This window comes from Oncorhynchus mykiss, chromosome 12 (assembly GCF_057628025.1).
Source record: "Oncorhynchus mykiss isolate SJ-2025 chromosome 12, ASM5762802v1, whole genome shotgun sequence".
In the NCBI taxonomy this organism is placed as follows: Eukaryota; Metazoa; Chordata; class Actinopteri; order Salmoniformes; family Salmonidae; genus Oncorhynchus; species Oncorhynchus mykiss.
Genome location: NC_143033.1, coordinates 72,891,473 through 72,910,281, shown reverse-complemented (window position 1 = coordinate 72,910,281; position 18,809 = coordinate 72,891,473). Strand labels below are relative to the sequence as shown.

The following is an 18,809-nucleotide window of genomic DNA, read 5'->3' as shown; positions in this document are numbered from 1 at the left end:
CCCAGACAACCCCACAAATGTGTTCACATTTACAAAAATACCCACACACAAATGAACCATATCCACAGGTCTCACATCTGGTTAACCCATCTCTCTCTTTTTCTTTCTTTCTTTCTTTCTTTCTTTCTTTCTTTCTTTCTTTCTTTCCTTCTTTCTTTTCTTTCTTTTCTTCTTTCTTTCATTCTTTCTTTCCTTCTTTCCTTCCTTCTTTCCTTCTTTCTTTCCTTCTTTCCTTCCTTCTTTCCTTCTTTCTTTCCTTCTTTCCTTCTTTCTTTCCTTCTTTCTTTCCTTCTTTCTTTCCTTCTTTCTTTATTTCTGTCCTTCTTTCTGTTCTTCTTTCCTTCTTTCTTTCTTTCCTTCTTTCTTTCTTTCCTTCTTTCTTTCCTTATTTCTTTCTTTCTTTCTTTCTCGCTCTCTTTCTCTCTCTCTCTCTGTCTTTCTCTCTTTCTGCAATTTCACAGACTGTAATTCTCTTCTTATCTTTGACTAGTTCCCCCCATGGTTATGTGCTCTACTCTCCTGCTATCTTTCAACCCTCTCCTCCTGTTTAAAGGGTAAAAACGTTTACTCAGGCAAAGGTATTACTGTTTGATCCTGATGCTCCAGTAATTTAGTGTTTATGTGCTCCCTCACTCCCTCACTCGACATGATGGATAGCCCAGCTAATGCCTCATGGCAAATTAGTTACTGCTGTTAGCTTGGCTCCTGCTTGGCCAACTTGACTGCGTTGTGTCAGTTGAATGAGTTAATGCTCGCTTTTTGAGTTACAGTGGGGCAAAAAAGTATTTAGTCAGCCACCAATTGTGCAAGTTCTCCCACTTAAAAAGATGAGAGAGGCCTGTCATTTTTGTCATAGGTACACTTCAACTAAAAAATCCAGAAAATCACATTGTAGGATTTTTAATGAATTTATTTGCAAATGTTGGTGGAAAATAAGTATTTGGTCACCTACAAACAAAAGACACCTGTCCACAACCTCAAACAGTCACACTCCAAACTCCACTATGGCCAAGACCAAAGAGCTGTCAAAGGACACCAGAAACAAAATTGTAGACCTGCACCAGGCTGGGAAGACTGAATCTGCAATAGGTAAGCAGCTTGGTTTGAAGAAATCAACTGTGGGAGCAAATATTAGGAAATGGAAGACATACAAGACCACTGATAATCTCCCTCGACCTGGGGCTCCACGCAAGATCTCACCCCGTGGGGTCAAAATTATCACAAGAACGGTGAGCAAAAATTCCAGAACCACACGGGGGGACCTAGTGAATGACCTGCAGAGAGCTGGGACCAAAGTAACAAAGCCTACCATCAGTAACACACTACGCCGCCAGGGACTCAAATCCTGCAGTGCCAGACGTGTCCCCCTGCTTAAGCCAGTACATGTCCAGGCCCGTCTGAAGTTTGCTAGAGAGCATTTGGATGATCCAGAAGAAGATTGGGAGAATGTCATATGGTCAGAAGAAACCAAAATATAACTTTTTGGACAAAGAATGCTGAGTTGCATCCAAAGAACACCATACCTACTGTGAAGCATGGGGGTGGAAACATCATGCTTTGGGGCTGTTTTTCTGCAAAGGGACCAGGACGACTGATCCGTGTAAAGGAAAGAATGAATGGGGCCATGTATCGTGAGATTTTGAGTGAAAACCTCCTTCCATCAGCAAGGGCATTGAAGATGAAACGTGGCTGGGTCTTTCAGCATGACAATGATCCCAAACACACCGCCCGGGCAACGAAGGAGTGGCTTCGTAAGAAGCATTTCAAGGTCCTGGAGTGGCCTAGCCAGTCTCCAGTACTCAACCCCATAGAAAATCTTTGGAGGGAGTTGAAAGTCTGTGTTGCCCAGCAACAGCCCCAAAACATCACTGCTCTAGAGGAGATCTGCATGGAGGAATGGGCCAAAATACCAGCAACAGTGTGTGAAAACCTTGTGAAGACTTACACAAAGGGTATATAACAAAGTAGATAAAGATTGAGATAAACTTTTGTTATTGACCAAATACTTATTTTCCACCATAATTTGCAAATAAATTCATTAAAAATCCTACAATGTGATTTTCTGGATTTTTTTTTCTCTCATTTTATCTGTCATAGTTGAAGTGTACCTATGATGATAATTACAGGCCTCTCTCATCTTTAAGTGGGAGAACTTGCACAATTGGTGGCTGACTAAATACTTTTTTGCCCCACTGTAACTCAACATCTGAAGAGAAAGTGTGAGACAACCAAGTTACTGACTTAATGGTTCAGCGGTTCTGTGGTTCTGTCGGAACAATAGGGTCTATATGATCCATGGCTCATTGGCTCATTGGCTCAGGTGACTGTAACACTAGAGATCCCCAGAGAGTGTTGCATTGTGGGCCATGTGACAGGAGAGAGAGAAATAGATAGCATACGCATCTGCCTCTCCAGAGGCTCATAAAAGGGAACGTGGCTCGCCAGCTGGAAGTCTTTGAGGTTTCGCCTTCCCTGCCAAGTGCAGTTGTGCAAAAGCCTGATGTTGGACTAAATCACACAAAGTGACTTTCCCTCTCTCTTCCTCTCTCACATACGCACTCACTTCAACACACACACGTGCACGACTACACACTCAAACCCTTGTGACATTTTGTGTGTTGACTGTGCTCTCGGTCTGTACACGTCTGCAGATAAGCACTGAGAGGCGAGAGAGAGGGGTGGAGTGAGAGAGCGGTTTGAGAGAGAGAATAGCTCTGAGCCTGGACTTGTTCTGTCCTGCCCCGGTTTTATATGTAGGGAAAAATAATTCCCCTTTACTTATTACACGTGTTGTTTATAGTACTTTATGCTTACATGTTCCCATCTCATCTGGTTGTGTTTTCATGCAAGTCTCTGGATGTAGATAGATCTCTTTGGACAGTTATTATTTCTGTGCCTGTCAACCTTTCTCCTCTCTCTCCCCCGTCAGGGCTGGAGATGGCACAGTCCGGCGTGCTACTGGATGGGAGAGGAGCAGGTGACCTTCGAGGAGGGCAGGAAGGCCTGCGCTGGCAGCGGAGCTACCCTCATCACCATCGCCAATAGGTACACACACACATGCATACCTGTACATACCCTCATGTACGTACGCAAGCACACACAGACACAAACACAAACACACACACACCTAGTGTAACCTCTGACCCCTGAGCCTTGTCCATGTGTGATGTTGTAGGTTTGAGCAGGCATTTGTCAACAGTCTGGTGTTTGGCCGTTCTGGGGATTCATTCTGGATAGCACTGCTTGACCAGAACAGCCCTGGGAAATTCCACTGGCTCAGCGGGGATGAAGTGACCTATACCAACTGGAACAGAGACCAGCCAGGTGGGGACATGGACCTCTGTTTCTGTATCTGTCCACAGAGCTATCATGACGGACATGTTGGTCTTGTACTAGCCTTCAGGACACCTGTCTGTGCCATATGCCCAGAGCCCTGTCAAAACTAGATATGGTATAAACTCTTATCTCTTGGGTATTCATTGTGGCTAAATTGCCAATGACTTAATCAGGTGATTGGTTTACCATTTTCAAGACCATCTTTTGCCATGATCTCTACCATCCCCACTGGTGTGTCAGTCAGTTACTACCAGACCCAGACTCATGCAACTACGTAACATGGACCACTCTCTCCCCGCTCTCCTCTGTCAGGAGGAAACATCAAAGGGGGCTGTGTAACCATGGAGACGGGCTACGCCACAGGCCTATGGGAGGTGAAGGACTGTGCGTCGGCCCGGGCCAAGTTCATCTGTAGACTGAACCAGGACACGTCCCTCAGCCCTGAGCCCCCAGCCCCGCACCCCACCCCCAGCCTCACTGGATCCTGCCCCAACGGGTGGAAGACAAACGACAAGCTGCACCACTGCTACAAGGTATCCTACGCCTTTACCGCTGCTTGATAAACTCAGCAAAAAAAGAAACGTCCCTTTTTCAGGATCCTGTCTTTCAAAGATAATTCGTAAAAATCCAAATAACTTCACAGATCTTCATTGTAAAGGGTTTAAACACTGTTTCCCATGCTTGTTCAATGAACCATGAACAATGAATGAACACGCACCTGTGGAACGGTCGTAAAGACACTAACAGCTTACAGACAGTAGGCAATTAAGGTCATAGTTCTGAAAACTTAGGACACTAAAGAGGCCTTTCTACGGACTCCAAAACACCAAAATAAAGATGCCCAGGGTCCCTGCTCATCTGCGTGACCGTGCCTTTGCCATGCTGCAAGGAGGCATGAGGACTGCAGATGTAGCCAGAGCAATAAATTGCAATGTCTGTACTATGAGACGCCTAAGATGGCGCTACAGGAAGACAGGACAGACTGCTGATCGTCCTCACAGTGGCAGACCATGTGTAACAACACCTGCACAGGATTGGTACAACCGAATGAATAAGTGTTACAATGAGCCTCGTACCCTGGAGCGGGATCGATTTGGAGGTGGAGAGTCTCTCATGGTCTGGGGCGGTGTGTCACAGCATCATCGGACTGAGCTTGTTGTCATTGCTGGCAATCTCAACGCTGTGACCCCCCTTTGTTCAGGGACACATTATTCCATTTCTGTTAGTCACATGTCTGTGGAACTTGTTCAGTTTATGTCTCAGTTGTTGAATCTTGTTATGTTCATACAAATATTTACACATTTTAAGTTTGTTGAAAATAAACGCAGCTGACAGTGAGAGGATGTTTCTTTTTTTGCTGAGTTTATTACTAGACATATATTTTAAGCATATGTATTAGTTTAGTCAATATACATACCATTTATTTGCCTCTAACGCCTCTCTGTGTGTGTGTGTGTGTGTGTGTGTGTGCGTGCGTGCGTGCGTGTGCCTACCTGTGTGCCTACATGTGTGTGTGTATGTGCCTGCCTGTCTGCCTGTGTGTGTGTGTCCCAGGTGTTTGACAGAGCCCAGATGGACCAGAAGCTGAGCTGGCTGCAGGCCCACCTAGCCTGTCAGAGACACCATGGAGCCAACCTGCTGAGTGTCAGTGGCCCAGAGGAGGAGCACTTTATACTGCAGATATTACACGAAGCCTTTGGGTGGGTGGACACTCCACCTTGATCATGCATGGGTTGTATGAATGGGTTACAGGGCCCAGACTGGATGGAGGGAGAATGTGGTTCTTATTTGAAAAGGGGATGGGTTTGTACTTTAAGAGGGAATGTGGTGGTAATGATGAGGATGATAATAATAAATGTATATAATTATTTTTGGGGGTGCTTATATTCGTCCTGTTACACACAGTGTGTAAAGGAAATACATTTTTTGCATATCCCAACTCCCCCGGAGATACCCGCAGGGAGTGGGGTCACGGCCAGGGTTGCCAATTAACATAATCTCTGGAGCAATTAGGGTTAAGTGCCTGGCTCAAGGGCACAGTGACAGATTATATATATTTTTTATGGTGATGACTATGATGCTGATGATGGTGATGATGCTAGTAATGATGATGATGCTGATGATGATAATGACGCTGCTGCTGCTGCTGATGATGGTCCACAGGGAGTCAGAGGACCATGAGCAGCACTGGTTCTGGATCGGGCTGAACCGCAGGAACCCCATGGACAACGGTAGCTGGAAGTGGAGCGATGGACTGGCTGTGAGTCACAGCATCACCATCCAGTCTTCCAGCCACAGCATTACATCACAGCATGTCTATGGACCTAATTAGAGCAGCCAAACCACAGCACTATCTATTATTGACCCAGCTTAACACAGCAACCTTGATTTACTGATAGCTACAGCCCCGCTACAACAACATACAGCCTCTTGCACCATATATGTGTACCTCAAAGCTTAGAGATATACAGTGCTGTGAAAAAGTATTTGCCCCCTTCCTGATTTCTTATTTTTTTGCACATTTGTCACACTTAGATGTTTCAGATCATCAAAACTAATGTTAATATTACACAAAGATAACCCAGGTAAACACAAAATGCAGTTTTTAAGTGATGATTTTATTTATTAAGGGAAAAAAAGCTATCCGAAACTTCATGGCCCTATGTGAAAAAGTAATTGCCCCCTAAACCTAATAACTGGTTGTGCCACCCTCAGCAGCAACAACTGCAATCAAGCGTTTGCGATAACTGGCAATGAGTCTTTCACATCGCCGTGGAGGAATTTTGGCCCACTCCTCCTTGCAGAATTGTTTTAATTCAGCCACATTGGAGGGTTTTCGAGCATGAACCGCCCTTTTAAGGTTATGCCACAGCATCTCAATCGGATTCAAGTCCGGACTTTGACTAAGTCACTCCAAAACTATATATATATTTTTTTATGCCATTCAGAGGTGGACTTGCTGGTGTGTTTTGGATCATTGCCCTGCTGCAGAACCCAAGTGCGCTTCAGCTTGAGGTCACAAACTGATGGCCGGACATTCTCCTTCAGGATTTTTTGGTAGAGAGCAGAATTCATGGTTCCATCAATTACAAAAAGTCGTCCAGGTCCTGAAGCAGCAAAGCAGCCCCAGACAATCACACTACCACCACCATATTTGACTGTTGGTATGATGTTCTTTTTCTGAAATGCTGTGTTACTTTTACGCCAGATGTAACGGGACGCACACCTTCCAAAAAGTTCAACTCTTGTCACGTTAGTCCACAGAATATTTTCCCAAAAGTCTAGGGGATCAGCAAGATGTTTATTTTCCAAAAGTGAGACGAGTCTTTACGTACGTCTTTTTGGTCAGCAGTGGTTTTCGCCTTGGAACTCTGCCATGGATGCCATTTGTGCCCAGTCTCATTTTTATGGTTGAGTCATGAACACTGACTTTAAGTGAGGTCTGCAGTTCTTTATATGTTGTTGCGGGTTCTTTTGTGACCTCTTAGATGAGTCGTCGCTGCGCTCTTGGGGTAATTTTGGTAGGCCGGGCACTCCTGGGAAGGTTCACTACTGTTCCAAATCTTCTCCATTTGTGGATAATGGCTCTCACCGTGGTTCGCTGGAGTCCCAAAGCTTTAGAAATGGCTTTGTAACCCTTTCCAGACTGATAGATGCCAATGACTTTGTTTCTCATCTGTTCCTGTATGTCTTTGGATCGCAGCATGATGTCTTGCTTTTTGAGATCTTCTGGCCTGCTTCACTTTGTCAGACAGGTTCTATTTAAGTGATTTCTTGATTCAACAGGTCTGGCAGTAATCAGGCCTGGGTGTGGCTAGTGAAATTACACTCAGTTTTCCAAAGAATGTGATTAACCACAGTGAATTCATGATTTAACGGGTGGCACAACCAGTTATTAGGTTTAGGGGGCAATTACTTTGTCACATAGGGCCATGAAGGTTCGGATAGCTTTTTAAAATCATCACTTAAAAACTGCATTTTGTGTTTACTTGGGTTATCTTTGTGTAATATTAAAATTAGTTTGATGATCTGAAACATTTACTTGTGACAAATGTGCAAAAAAAACAAGAAATCAGGAAGGGGGCAAATACTTTTCACAGCACTGTAGCTACCTACTTGTTAAACTATTTTTTTGTAAAGTCCTCTAACCCATCTTCCTCTGCATGTCAGTATACGTACCAGAACTTTGGGCGTTACTACTACAATGTCCGTCAGTGTGCAGCAGCAGACCTGGGCAGCATGACCTGGCTGGCCATGCTCTGTGAGGCTAAACTGGACTGGATCTGCAAGATCCCCAAAGGTAACAGCAAGACAAGGGCACATAGACACTGATACAGTCACAAAGCAGTGCTACTGCTCTATACAGACACAATAGAGACACGCTGACACAAGGAGCCCTTGTTATTGCCTGAAAGCTTTCGTTTTGAATATTCAAGTATGTGTTATGTAGTGCTGAGCGATTAACCAACATGTTTCTCTCAGGTTATTAAACAACTCATTTTCCGACGTCGGTTCAGTTACTTGAATTCCATTTAGTGTTTTTTTGGTTGGGGGGGGGGGGGGGGGGGGGTGAGCCTAATGTGCTGTTTCTCTAGAGAGAAATCAAATAATTCAGGAGAGAAATCCAGTCAATAACTATGTGGGATGTTGAAGGGAGTTGTAGTTTTCATTAAGCAAATATGTGACCGCCTGGCTCGATTTTGCAACATTTGCGTAGTGACGTAGAGCAGTAAAGTAAAGGCACTTACAGAAGTTGCACACATTGGGGACATTTTTTGTAGCCTGGTGTCCGGGAAGAATGTGGCCTTTTATTAATGCATTTCATGCAATTCTAAGTCATTTTACATGACTGGAGACTTTGGCAGAATATTTTTAATACAGCACAAATGAGAATCTGAGATCCATAAAAATGACCTAGGCCTAGGCATGTTGTAGGCTACAATATGAGGAGGAAATTATAGTCCTAAAAATACTTTTCAGTTTCACTGACTCACCCAATGACATGCAGCTCACTTGCTGGTGATGGCCAATGCGCTCGTGCCAAAAGCCTATCTCTCGCTTGTTTTAATTTGTAAAACAATATTTGGAAGTTGAACGAATAAACTCAGCAAAAAAGAAACGTCCTCTCACTGTCAACTGTGTTTATTTTCAACAAACTTAATTAACATGTGTAAATATTTATATGAACATAACAAGATTCAACAACTGAGACATAAACTGAACAAGTTCCACAGACATGTGACTGACAGAAATTGAATAATGTAACAGTCAGTATCTGGTGTGGCCACCAGCTGCATTAAGTACTGCAGTGCATCTCCTCCTCATGGACTGCACCAGATTTGCCAGTTCTTGCTGTGAAATGTTACCCCACTCTTCCACCAAGGCTACTGCAAGTTCCCAGACATTTCTGGGGGGAATGGCCCTAGCCCTCACCCTCCTATACAACAGGTCCCAGACGTGCTCAATGGGATTGAGATCTGGGCTCTTCACTGGCCATGGCAGAACACTGACATTCCTGTCTTGCAGGAAATCACGCACAGAACGAGCAGTTTGGGTGGTGGCATTATCATGCTGGAGGGTCATGTCAGGATGAGCCTGCAGGAAGGGTACCACATGAGGGAGGAGGATGTCTTTCCTGTAACGCACAGTGTTGAGATTGCCTGCAATGACAACAAGCTGAGTCCGATGATGCTGTGACCCACCGGCCCAGACCATGACTGACTCTCCACCTCCAAATCGATCCCGCTCCAGAGTACAGACCTCGGTGTAACGCTCATTCCTTCGACGATAAATGCGATTCCGACCATCACCCCTGGTGAGACAAAACCGTGACTCGACATTGAAGAGCACTTTTTGCCAGTCTGGTCCAGCGACGGTGGGTTTGTGCCCATAGGCGACGTTGATGCCGGTGATGTCTGGTGAGGACCTGCCTTACAACAGGCCTACAAGCCCTCAGTCCAGCCTCTCTCAGTCTATTGTGGATAGTATAAGCACTGATGGAGGGATTGTACATTTCTGGTGTAACTCGGGCAGTTGTTGTTGCCATCCTGTACCTGTCCCGCAGGTGTGATGTTTGGATGTACCTATCCTGTGCAGCTGTTGTTACACATGGTCTGCCACTGCGAGGACGATCAGCTGTCCGTCCTGTCTCCCTGCAGCACTGTCTTAGGCATCTCACAATACGGACATTGCAATTTATTGCCCTGGCCACATCTGCAGTACTCATGCCTCCTTGCAGCATGCCTAAGGCACTTTCACGCAGATGAGCAGGGACCCTGGGCATCTTTCTTTTGGTGTTTTTCAGAGTCCGTAGAAAGGCCTCTTTAGTGTCCTAAGTTTTCATAACTGTGACCTTAATTGCCTACTGTCTGTAAGCTGTTAGTGTCTTTACGACCGTTCCACAGGTGCGTGTTCATTAATTGTTTATGGTTCATTGAACAAGCATGGGAAACAGTGTTTAAACCCTTTACAATGAAGATCTGTGAAGTTATTTGGATTTTTACGAATTATCTTTGAAAGACAGGGTCCTGATAAAGGGACGTTGGTAGTTGGTAGCCTACAGTTGGTAGCCTACATAGAATCTGTTCCTTACAGCAGGAGCCATTTGCTTTCCAACCTTTGTTTTCCTCAATTGTATTTGAAATATAGCTAAAGGCCTGTATTGACGCTCAACAAATGCCTAGTTTCCTGAATCAAGTTGTTGTTGAAATTCTTACACAGGGACTCTAAGTCAATCTTAAATGAATCATTGTTTATTGCCAGCGCGCTGTAGAGGTTCCAACAAACTTAATGCACCATAGTGAACATCTGTCAGAAGATCTGCTGGGGCAGTCCCTGCAGTTGTCTTATATACGGCTGTACAGAGTTATATTTGCATAATTTAATATAATTAATGAATCATTACCATTTTGTTTCATTCATGTGACCGACAAATACTGAGACCTTGAAACTGAGATATCTTTCGTTCTCAAAACAAGGTCTGGGCGTCCAGCCAAATTGCAGCTACTGATAGTAAGGATTTGTTCAGTCAGTCACTTGCATGTACACAGAAATTGGTTTATAGAGAACCACAAACATAAAACATAGAATTGGTAGTTAGAAAATAAGACGTATAACATTTCCATTACAAGTCACATATTTTTTTTCTTTGTTCAACTAGGCAAGTCAGTTAGGGACAAATTCTTATAAACACTTTTACGCCTGCTACGTTAAGTTAGATATACACAGACTGTATAGACCTAATGAGAGAGGAGTGTACACAACACAACAATGAAGACAGAGACTCAAAAAGCACTAATCACTCAGCGGTAGCGTTATGCATTTGTTCTGAATGATGGATTCAGACCACTTTTTGTTTTGTGTTTTCAGGAAAAATTGACAAGGATCCAAACCCCACTGAAGGTCAGTTTATAAACCACCCTCCTCTCATTGTGTCTTGTTTTTCTAGTCTTCCATCATAACCAACTAGCAACAACTTTTCTTTCCCATCTTTCTCCTCATCCCCCCAGCCCCCAGTGCCAGTGAGTGGGTGGGCTTCCAGGAGGCAGAGTATAAGTTCTTTGACCACCGGTCTACGTGGGACCAAGCCCAGAGGATCTGCTCCTGGTCCGGTGCTTCTCTGGCTTCCATCCACTCTTCTGCGGAGGAGGTTTTCCTTGCCAACACACTGCACAAGGTACCACACATTTAATGAAAACATTATAACAACTTTATCAAATCAAATGTATTTATATAGCCCTTCTTACATCAGCTGATATCTCAAAGTGCTGTACAGAAACCCAGCCTAAAACCCCAAACACCAAGCAATGCAGGTGTAGAAGCACGGTGGCTAGGAAAAACTCCCTAGAAAGGCCAAAACCTAGGAAGAAACCTAGAGAGGAACCAGGCTATGAGGGGTGGCCAGTCCTCTTTTGGCTGCACCAGGGTGGAGATTATAACAGAACATAGCCAAGATGTTCAAATGTTCATAAATGACCAGCATGGTCAATTAATAATAATCACAGTAGTTGTCGAGGGTGCAGCAAGTCAGCACCTCAGGAGTAAATGTCAGTTGGCTTTTCATAGCTGATCATTAAGAGTATCTCTACCGCTCCTGCTGTCTCTAGAGAGTTGAAAACAGCAGGTCTGGGACAGGTAGCACGTCCGGTGAACAGGTCAGGGTTCCATAGCCGCAGGCAGAACAGTTGAAACTGGAGCAGCAGCACGTCCAGGTGGACTGGGGACAGCAAGGAGTCATCATGCCAGGTAGTCCTGAGGCATGGTCCTAGGGCTCAGGTCCTCCGAGAGAGAAAAAGAGAGAAAGAGAGAATTAGAGAGAGCATACTTAAATTCACACAGGACACCGGATAAAACAGGAGAAGTACTCCAGATATAACAGACTGACCCTAGCCCCCCGACACATAAACTACTACAGCATAAATACTGGAGGCTGAGACAGGAGGGGTCAGGAGACACTTTGGCCCCATCCAATGATACCCCCGGACAGGGCCAAACAGGCAGGATATAACCCCACCCACTTTGCCAAAGCACAGCCCCCACACCACTAGAGGGATATCTTCAACCACCAACTTACCATCCTGAGACAAGGCCGAGTATAGCCCACAAAGATCTCCGCCACGGCACAACCCAAGATAGTGGGGGGGTGGGGGGGGGGGGGGGGGGGGAAACCAGACAGAAAGATCACGTCAGTGACTCAACCCACTGAAGTGACGCACCCCTCCTAGGGACAGCATGGTAGAGCACCAGTAAGCCAGTGACTCAGCCCTTATGATAGGGTTAGAGGCAGAGAATCCCAGTGGAGAGAGGGGAACCGGCCAGGCAGAGACAGCAAGGACGGTTCGTTGCTCCAGAGCCTTTCCGTTCACCTTCATACTCCTGGGCCAGACTACACTCAATCATATGACCTACTGAAGAGATGAGTCTTCAGTAAAGACTTAAAGGTTGAGACCGATTCTGCATCTCTCACATGGGTAGGCAGACCATTCCAATAAAAATTGAGCTCTTTAGGAGAAATCCCTGCCTCCAGCTGTTTGCTTAGAAGTTCTAGGGACAATTAGGAGGCCTGCGTCTTGTGACCGTAGCGTACGTGTAGGTATGTATGGCAGGACCAAATCGGAAAAATAGGTAGGAGCAAGCCCATATAATGCTTTGTAGGTTAGCAGTAAAACCTTGAAATCAGCCCTTGCCTTAACAGGAAGCCAGTGTAGGGAGGCTAGCACTGGAGTAATATGATCAAATTCTTTGGTGCTAGTCAAGATTCTAGCAGCCGTATTTAGCACTAACTGAAGTTTATTTAGTGCTTTATCCGGGTAGGCAGAGACAGCAAGGACGGTTCGTTGCTCCAGAGCCTTTCCGTTCACCTTCATACTCCTGGGCCAGACTACACTCAATCATATGACCTACTGAAGAGATGAGTCTTCAGTAAAGACTTAAAGGTTGAGACCGATTCTGCATCTCTCACATGGGTAGGCAGACCATTCCAATAAAAATTGAGCTCTTTAGGAGAAATCCCTGCCTCCAGCTGTTTGCTTAGAAGTTCTAGGGACAATTAGGAGGCCTGCGTCTTGTGACCGTAGCGTACGTGTAGGTATGTATGGCAGGACCAAATCGGAAAAATAGGTAGGAGCAAGCCCATATAATGCTTTGTAGGTTAGCAGTAAAACCTTGAAATCAGCCCTTGCCTTAACAGGAAGCCAGTGTAGGGAGGCTAGCACTGGAGTAATATGATCAAATTCTTTGGTGCTAGTCAAGATTCTAGCAGCCGTATTTAGCACTAACTGAAGTTTATTTAGTGCTTTATCCGGGTAGCCGGAAAGTAGAGCATTGCAGTCGTCTAACCTAGAAGTAACAAAAGCATGGATTAATTTTTCTGCATAATATTTGGACAGAAAGTTTCTGTTTTTTGCAATGTTACGTAGATGGAAAAAAGCTGTCCTTGAAACAGTCTTGATATGTTCGTCAAAAGAGAGATCAGGGTCCAGAGTAACGCCGAGGTCCTTCACAGTTTTATTTGAGATGATTGTACAACCATCAAGATTAATTGTCAGATTCAACAGAAGATATCTTTGTTTCTTGGGACCTAGAACAAGCATCTCTGTTTTGTCCGAGTTTAAAAGTAGAAAGTTTGCAGCCATCCACTTCCTTATGTCTGAAACACAGGCTTCTAGTGAGGGCAATTCTAGCGAGGGCAATTTCAATTGTTTCATTGAAATGTACAGCTGTGTGTCATCCGCATAGCAGTGAAAGTTAACATTATGTTTTCGAATGACATCCCCAAGAGGTAAAATATATAGTGAAAACAATAGTGGTCCTAAAACGGAACTTTGAGGAACACCGAAATTTACAGTTGATTTGTCAGAGGACAAACCATCCACAGAGACAAACTGATATCTTTCTGACAGATAAGATCTAAACCAGGCCAGAACTTGTCCGTGTAAACCAATTTGGGTTTCCAATCTCCAAAAGAATGTGGTGATCGATGGTATCAAAAGCAGCACTAAAGTCTAAGAGCACGAGGACAGATGCAGAGCCTCGGTTTTACGCAATTAAAAGGTAATTTACCACCTTCACAAGTGCAGTCTCAGTGCTATGATGGGGTCTAAAACCAGACTGAAGCATTTCGTATACATTGTTTGTCTTCAGGAAGGCAGTGAGTTGCTGCGCAACAGCTTTTTCAAAAAAAATTGAGAGGAATGGAAGATTCGATATAGGCCGATAGTTTTTTATATTTTCTGGGTCAAGGTTTGGCTTTTTCAAGAGAGGCTTTATTACTGCCACTTTTAGTGAGTTTGGTACACATCCGGTGGATAGAGACCCGTTTCTTGTGTTCAACATAGGAGGGCCAAGCACAGGAAGCAGCTCTTTCAGTAGTTTTGTTGGAATAGGGTCCAGTATGCAGCTTGAAGGTTTAGAGGCCATGATTATTTTCATCATTGTGTCAAGAAGAGATATAGTACTAAAACACTTGAGTGTCTCTCTTGATCCTAGGTCCTGGCAGAGTTGTGCAGACTCAGGACAACTGAGCTTTGGAGGAATACGCAGATTTAAAGAGGAGTCTGTAATTTGCTTTCTAATGATCATTATCTTTTCCTCAAAGAACCTCATGAATGTATTACTGCTGAAGTGAAAGCCATCCTCTCTTGGGGAATGCTGCTAGTTTCTTATGACAAATGTTTTTCGTTTTTAGGTGGTGCAACTGCATCTAGGGTATTACACAAGGTTCAATTGAGTTCCTCAGTTAGGTGGTTAACTGATTTTTGCCCTCTGACGTCCTTGGGTAAGCAAAGGGAGTCTGGAAGGGCATCAAGGAATCTTTGGGTTGTCTGAGAATTTATAGCATGACTTTTGATGCTCCTTGGTTGGGGTCTGAGCAGATAATTTTTTGTGATTGCAAACATAATAAAATGGTGGTCTGATAGTCCAGGATTATGAGGAAAAACATCCACAACATTTATTCCATGGGACAAAACTAGGTCCAGAGTATGACTGTGATAGTGAGTAGGTCCAGAGACATGTTGGACAAAACCCACTTAGTCGATGATGGTTCCGAAAGCCTTTTGGAGTGGGTCTGTGGACTTTTCCATGTGAATATTAAAGTCACCAAAAATTAGAATATTATCTGCTATGACTACAAGGTCCAATAGGAATTCAGGGAACTCAGTGAGGAATGCTGTATATGGCCCAGGAGGCCTGTGATCAGTATCTATAAAAAGTGATTGAGTAGGCTGCATAGATTTCATGACTAGAAACTCAAAAGACGAAATTGTCTTTTTTTTTGTAAATTGAAATTTGCTATCGTAAATGTTAGCAACACCTCCACCTTTGCCGGATGCACGGGGGATATGGTCACTCGTGTAACCAGGAGGTGAGGCCTCATTTAACACATTTAATTCATCAGGGTTAAGCCATGTTTCAGTCAGGCCAATCACATCAAGATTATGATCTGTGATTAGTTCATTGACTATAACTGCCTTTGAAGTGAGGGCTCTAACATTAAGTAGCCCTATTTTGAGATGTGAGGTATCGCGATCTCTTTCAACAATGGCAGGAATTTAGGTTTTTATCCTAGTGAGATTGCTAAGGCGAACACCGCCATGTTTAGTTTTGCCCAACCTAGGTCGAGGCACAGACACGAGGCACCCTTCATAAAGTAACACATCCACTGCTGAGAAGGAGGCCTTCCTAGTGCACAAGGTGTGCTACATAACCTTTATAACCCTTCATAAAAAAAAGTTATAACCCTTTTATAACTACTTCATGTTCATGAAGAACGTGACAAAATTAAACATCCACATGGGCACTTTCATATCTCTACATATGGTACCAACCACCACATGGATGGACATGAGCTGTTTTATCCAAGCCAATAGTCAATGCTGTACTGTACATCGCTGCATGTCACTGGAGGTCAAATGTGTATGACTAGAGGTCACGTGTGTTTTCTCCCTCGCCTGCAGATGACCAAGGTAGAGGGGGACCACTGGTGGGTGGGGCTTCATACGTATGAGAACGATGGCCGTTTCCACTGGTCAGACCACTCTGTGCTCAACTATGTGTCCTGGGCACTCGGCAGGCCACACCCACTCAGCCGCGACCGCAAGTGTGTCCACATGTCAGTCAGCAAAGGTGAGGATTCTGGGATACTGTGCAGTTTGTCCTGTAAATAGCATATTTTGTGATTGAAAAAAAACAACAATATTTCATCTTTCATTCTGATACGTTCTACAGCGGAGTGGGCAGATCAGAAATGCCACTCAGACCTGCCCTACGTCTGTAAGAGAGTGAATGTCACAGGCACCATCCCACCCACACCCTCCACCCCCCTGCCCCCCATGGGCTGCCCCAATGGCTGGAGCCCCTTCCTGCACAAGGTAGGGCTCCTGGGTTATGTAGTTTCTACTGTGCTGATAAAGATGTGACAGTTATATGAATGTGACATTACTGTGTTATGTTTTGATTTGATCTTCTGTTTTAGCCTCTCCGTTGTTACCTTAGATCTCAAACAGACCTCTCACCTGAGGTACTGGTTTCTCCTGGGTTATGTTACGTGTGAGAGCATGGTGGTCTTTCCTGACCTGACCTCTGACCTTCCTGTTTGTGTGTGTGTAGTGTTATAAGGTGTTTGGTCATGAGGAGAACCAGAAGGCCATATGGTCAGGAGCCAGGCTCATGTGTGAGTTTCAAGGAGGAGCCTTGGCTGTGGTGCCCAATCACGTGGAGCAAGGTAGTTTTATACTCAACTGACGCACGCATTCACTCACACACGCACGTACGCACACACTCAATCACACGCGCACCCACGCACACACTCACACACGCACACACAAACAAACACACGCGCGTGCGCGCAAGAGCAAACACACACATACACTATCAATAACATCAGTGGTTTCCAAACTATCGTGCGTTCGGCGTGGGGGGGCGGGGGGGATGTCATGTCAGTTATTGCAGACCTTAGAGAGCTTTTTATAACTTTTATAACTTGTCCAGTTCCCCAGTGATGATAAATGTTTGAAAAAGTTTGGGAAGCACTGAATGACATCATGCATGCTGTCTCCCACAGCCTTTCTCACAACTCTGTTGTCCAATGTGAGTTTTGACCTGTGGTTGGGGTTGACGTCTGACTCTAAAGGCCACTTCCAGTGGGCTCGTCCTGGACTCCTCAGCTACACCAACTGGGCCTCTGGAGAACCCCTGGACAACAGTGGACCACTCCACAACAAGACTCCGGTACATACCACCCTGGTCTAATCTTTTTCTGTATTAATCCAGTCTTTGGTGGCATCCCAAATGGCACCCTATTCCCTACATAGTGCACTACTTCAGAACTAGGGTACTAGTCAAATGTAGTTCATTATATATGGAATATGGTGCCATTTGGGACACATATTTGGTCCGTGGGTCCAGGATTTGTCATGTCCATTGTTGATGACATCATTGTCACCTAACAGGGGAACTGTGTGGTGATGATCCATGGGAACCCAACAAAAAATACGGGCATGTGGGCATCCCGGGCCTGTAAGATGGAGAACCATGGCTACATCTGCCAGAAGAAACAAGGTACAGGAGATGTCACAACTCCAAACAGCACAGCCACTTGCAATTCAACAGTGCATAACATAACTAACCAGTGTGAATTATGTAACAGACAAACATTCCTGTGTGAATCTGTTACATAGTACTGCACCTACTGAAACACATACCTGATATATTAAACAGTTGTGTTTATATCAGTCAGCAGAAACAGTTTCCTTTATATACTGATTTAACTTTGTCTCCTTAGACCCAGCTCTGCCCCCTGGCGCTGCCCTCCTGCCCTCCTCCCTGTCCGGAGCCCTGGACCTGGGTGGGGTGTCGTACCGCATAGTGAGGAAGCGCCTGGACTGGATGGGGGCGCTGCATGTGTGCGAGTCTCTGAACGGGACGTTGGCTTCAGTGAGAGACCCCTACCAACAGGCTTACCTCACCCTGCTGATGAACAGCCTACACCTCCCAGCATGGATAGGCCTTTACAACTATGGGGTGAGGCCCTGGACATGACAAGCTGGGAGGAGTTATGCACTTCTACGAGATCTTTTATTGGTTTGTTTTGGTACAACAACATGGTAACATGAAGGGTGAGATCACTGTATCACGACAAATCAATATTAAATTGATATAATCAGATCTTCAAAGGTTGATTTAACTAGATTGACCAATGAGGTAAGATTTGGGGTCAGAATATTATGATGAACTCCTCCTCTGTTCCACACTCAGGGACGGAGCTTCAGCTGGTTGGGCGAGGAGGACCTGATTTACACTGCCTGGCGGGATGGGGAGCCTAATACACTGTCTGGATGTGGTCACATGACCACGGTGGGGCAGTGGACTATGACCCCCTGTGATGCTAAACTGGACGCTGCCATCTGTCAGATTAATACAGGTGTGTGTGTGTGTGTGTGTGTGTGTGTCTGTGTGCATACATGTCTGTGTGCATGTTTGTGTGTGTGCCTTATCAATAGGGTAATACAGTATATGAACATGTGTGTTCATAGTGTTAAATAGTGTGTGTAAGCAATGTCCTCTCTCTCTCTCTTTCCCTCTCTCTCTCTTTCTCTCTTTCTCTCTCTCTTTCTCCACCAGAGGAGGCTGTGGGGCACAAGTGGAGTTTCCCAGGACAGTGCCCTCACTCTCTGGGCGACTGGGCCTGGGTGCCTTTCAGGAACCACTGCTACTCCTTCAACCTGCAGAACCTCCGGCTGCAGACCGATGCCCACTCCTCCTGCAGGAAGGGTAAGGAGGACACTCTGTCAACTGCCAATGCCCTTAGTCAGCCAGACACTCCTTAGTCTTTTTACATGCACATCGGCTATGTCTCAAATGGTACCCTTTTCCCTATGTAGTACACTACTTTTAACCAGTGCCCTGTAGAGAATAGGATGCCATTTTGGACGCACACCAGTGGATTCCGCGGCGCGGTTAGATTTTAGTAGCTA

At 45.0% G+C, this 18,809-nt stretch overlaps 1 protein-coding gene across 3 annotated transcripts in view; it reads left to right on the top strand.

Moving 5' to 3' along the window:
* The window catches only part of LOC110538158 (mannose receptor, C type 2), a 54,647-nt gene that overhangs the window by 25,009 nt on the left and 10,829 nt on the right, over window positions 1-18,809 (top strand). For all 3 annotated transcript variants that reach the window (XR_005035127.2, XM_036938220.2, XM_090193234.1), the window contains 16 exons: window positions 2,930-3,045; window positions 3,176-3,324; window positions 3,649-3,869; window positions 4,891-5,036; window positions 5,500-5,596; window positions 7,507-7,636; window positions 10,705-10,737; window positions 10,845-11,011; window positions 15,792-15,960; window positions 16,063-16,205; window positions 16,444-16,558; window positions 16,898-17,064; window positions 17,286-17,394; window positions 17,618-17,856; window positions 18,091-18,256; window positions 18,457-18,606. Coding sequence is in view for 2 of the 3 variants with exons in the window: in XM_036938220.2 (XP_036794115.2) it covers window positions 2,930-3,045; window positions 3,176-3,324; window positions 3,649-3,869; window positions 4,891-5,036; window positions 5,500-5,596; window positions 7,507-7,636; window positions 10,705-10,737; window positions 10,845-11,011; window positions 15,792-15,960; window positions 16,063-16,205; window positions 16,444-16,558; window positions 16,898-17,064; window positions 17,286-17,394; window positions 17,618-17,856; window positions 18,091-18,256; window positions 18,457-18,606 (2,317 nt within the window). In the remaining variant the exon portion in view is untranslated. The remainder of the gene's footprint in view (window positions 1-2,929; window positions 3,046-3,175; window positions 3,325-3,648; window positions 3,870-4,890; window positions 5,037-5,499; window positions 5,597-7,506; window positions 7,637-10,704; window positions 10,738-10,844; window positions 11,012-15,791; window positions 15,961-16,062; window positions 16,206-16,443; window positions 16,559-16,897; window positions 17,065-17,285; window positions 17,395-17,617; window positions 17,857-18,090; window positions 18,257-18,456; window positions 18,607-18,809) is intronic.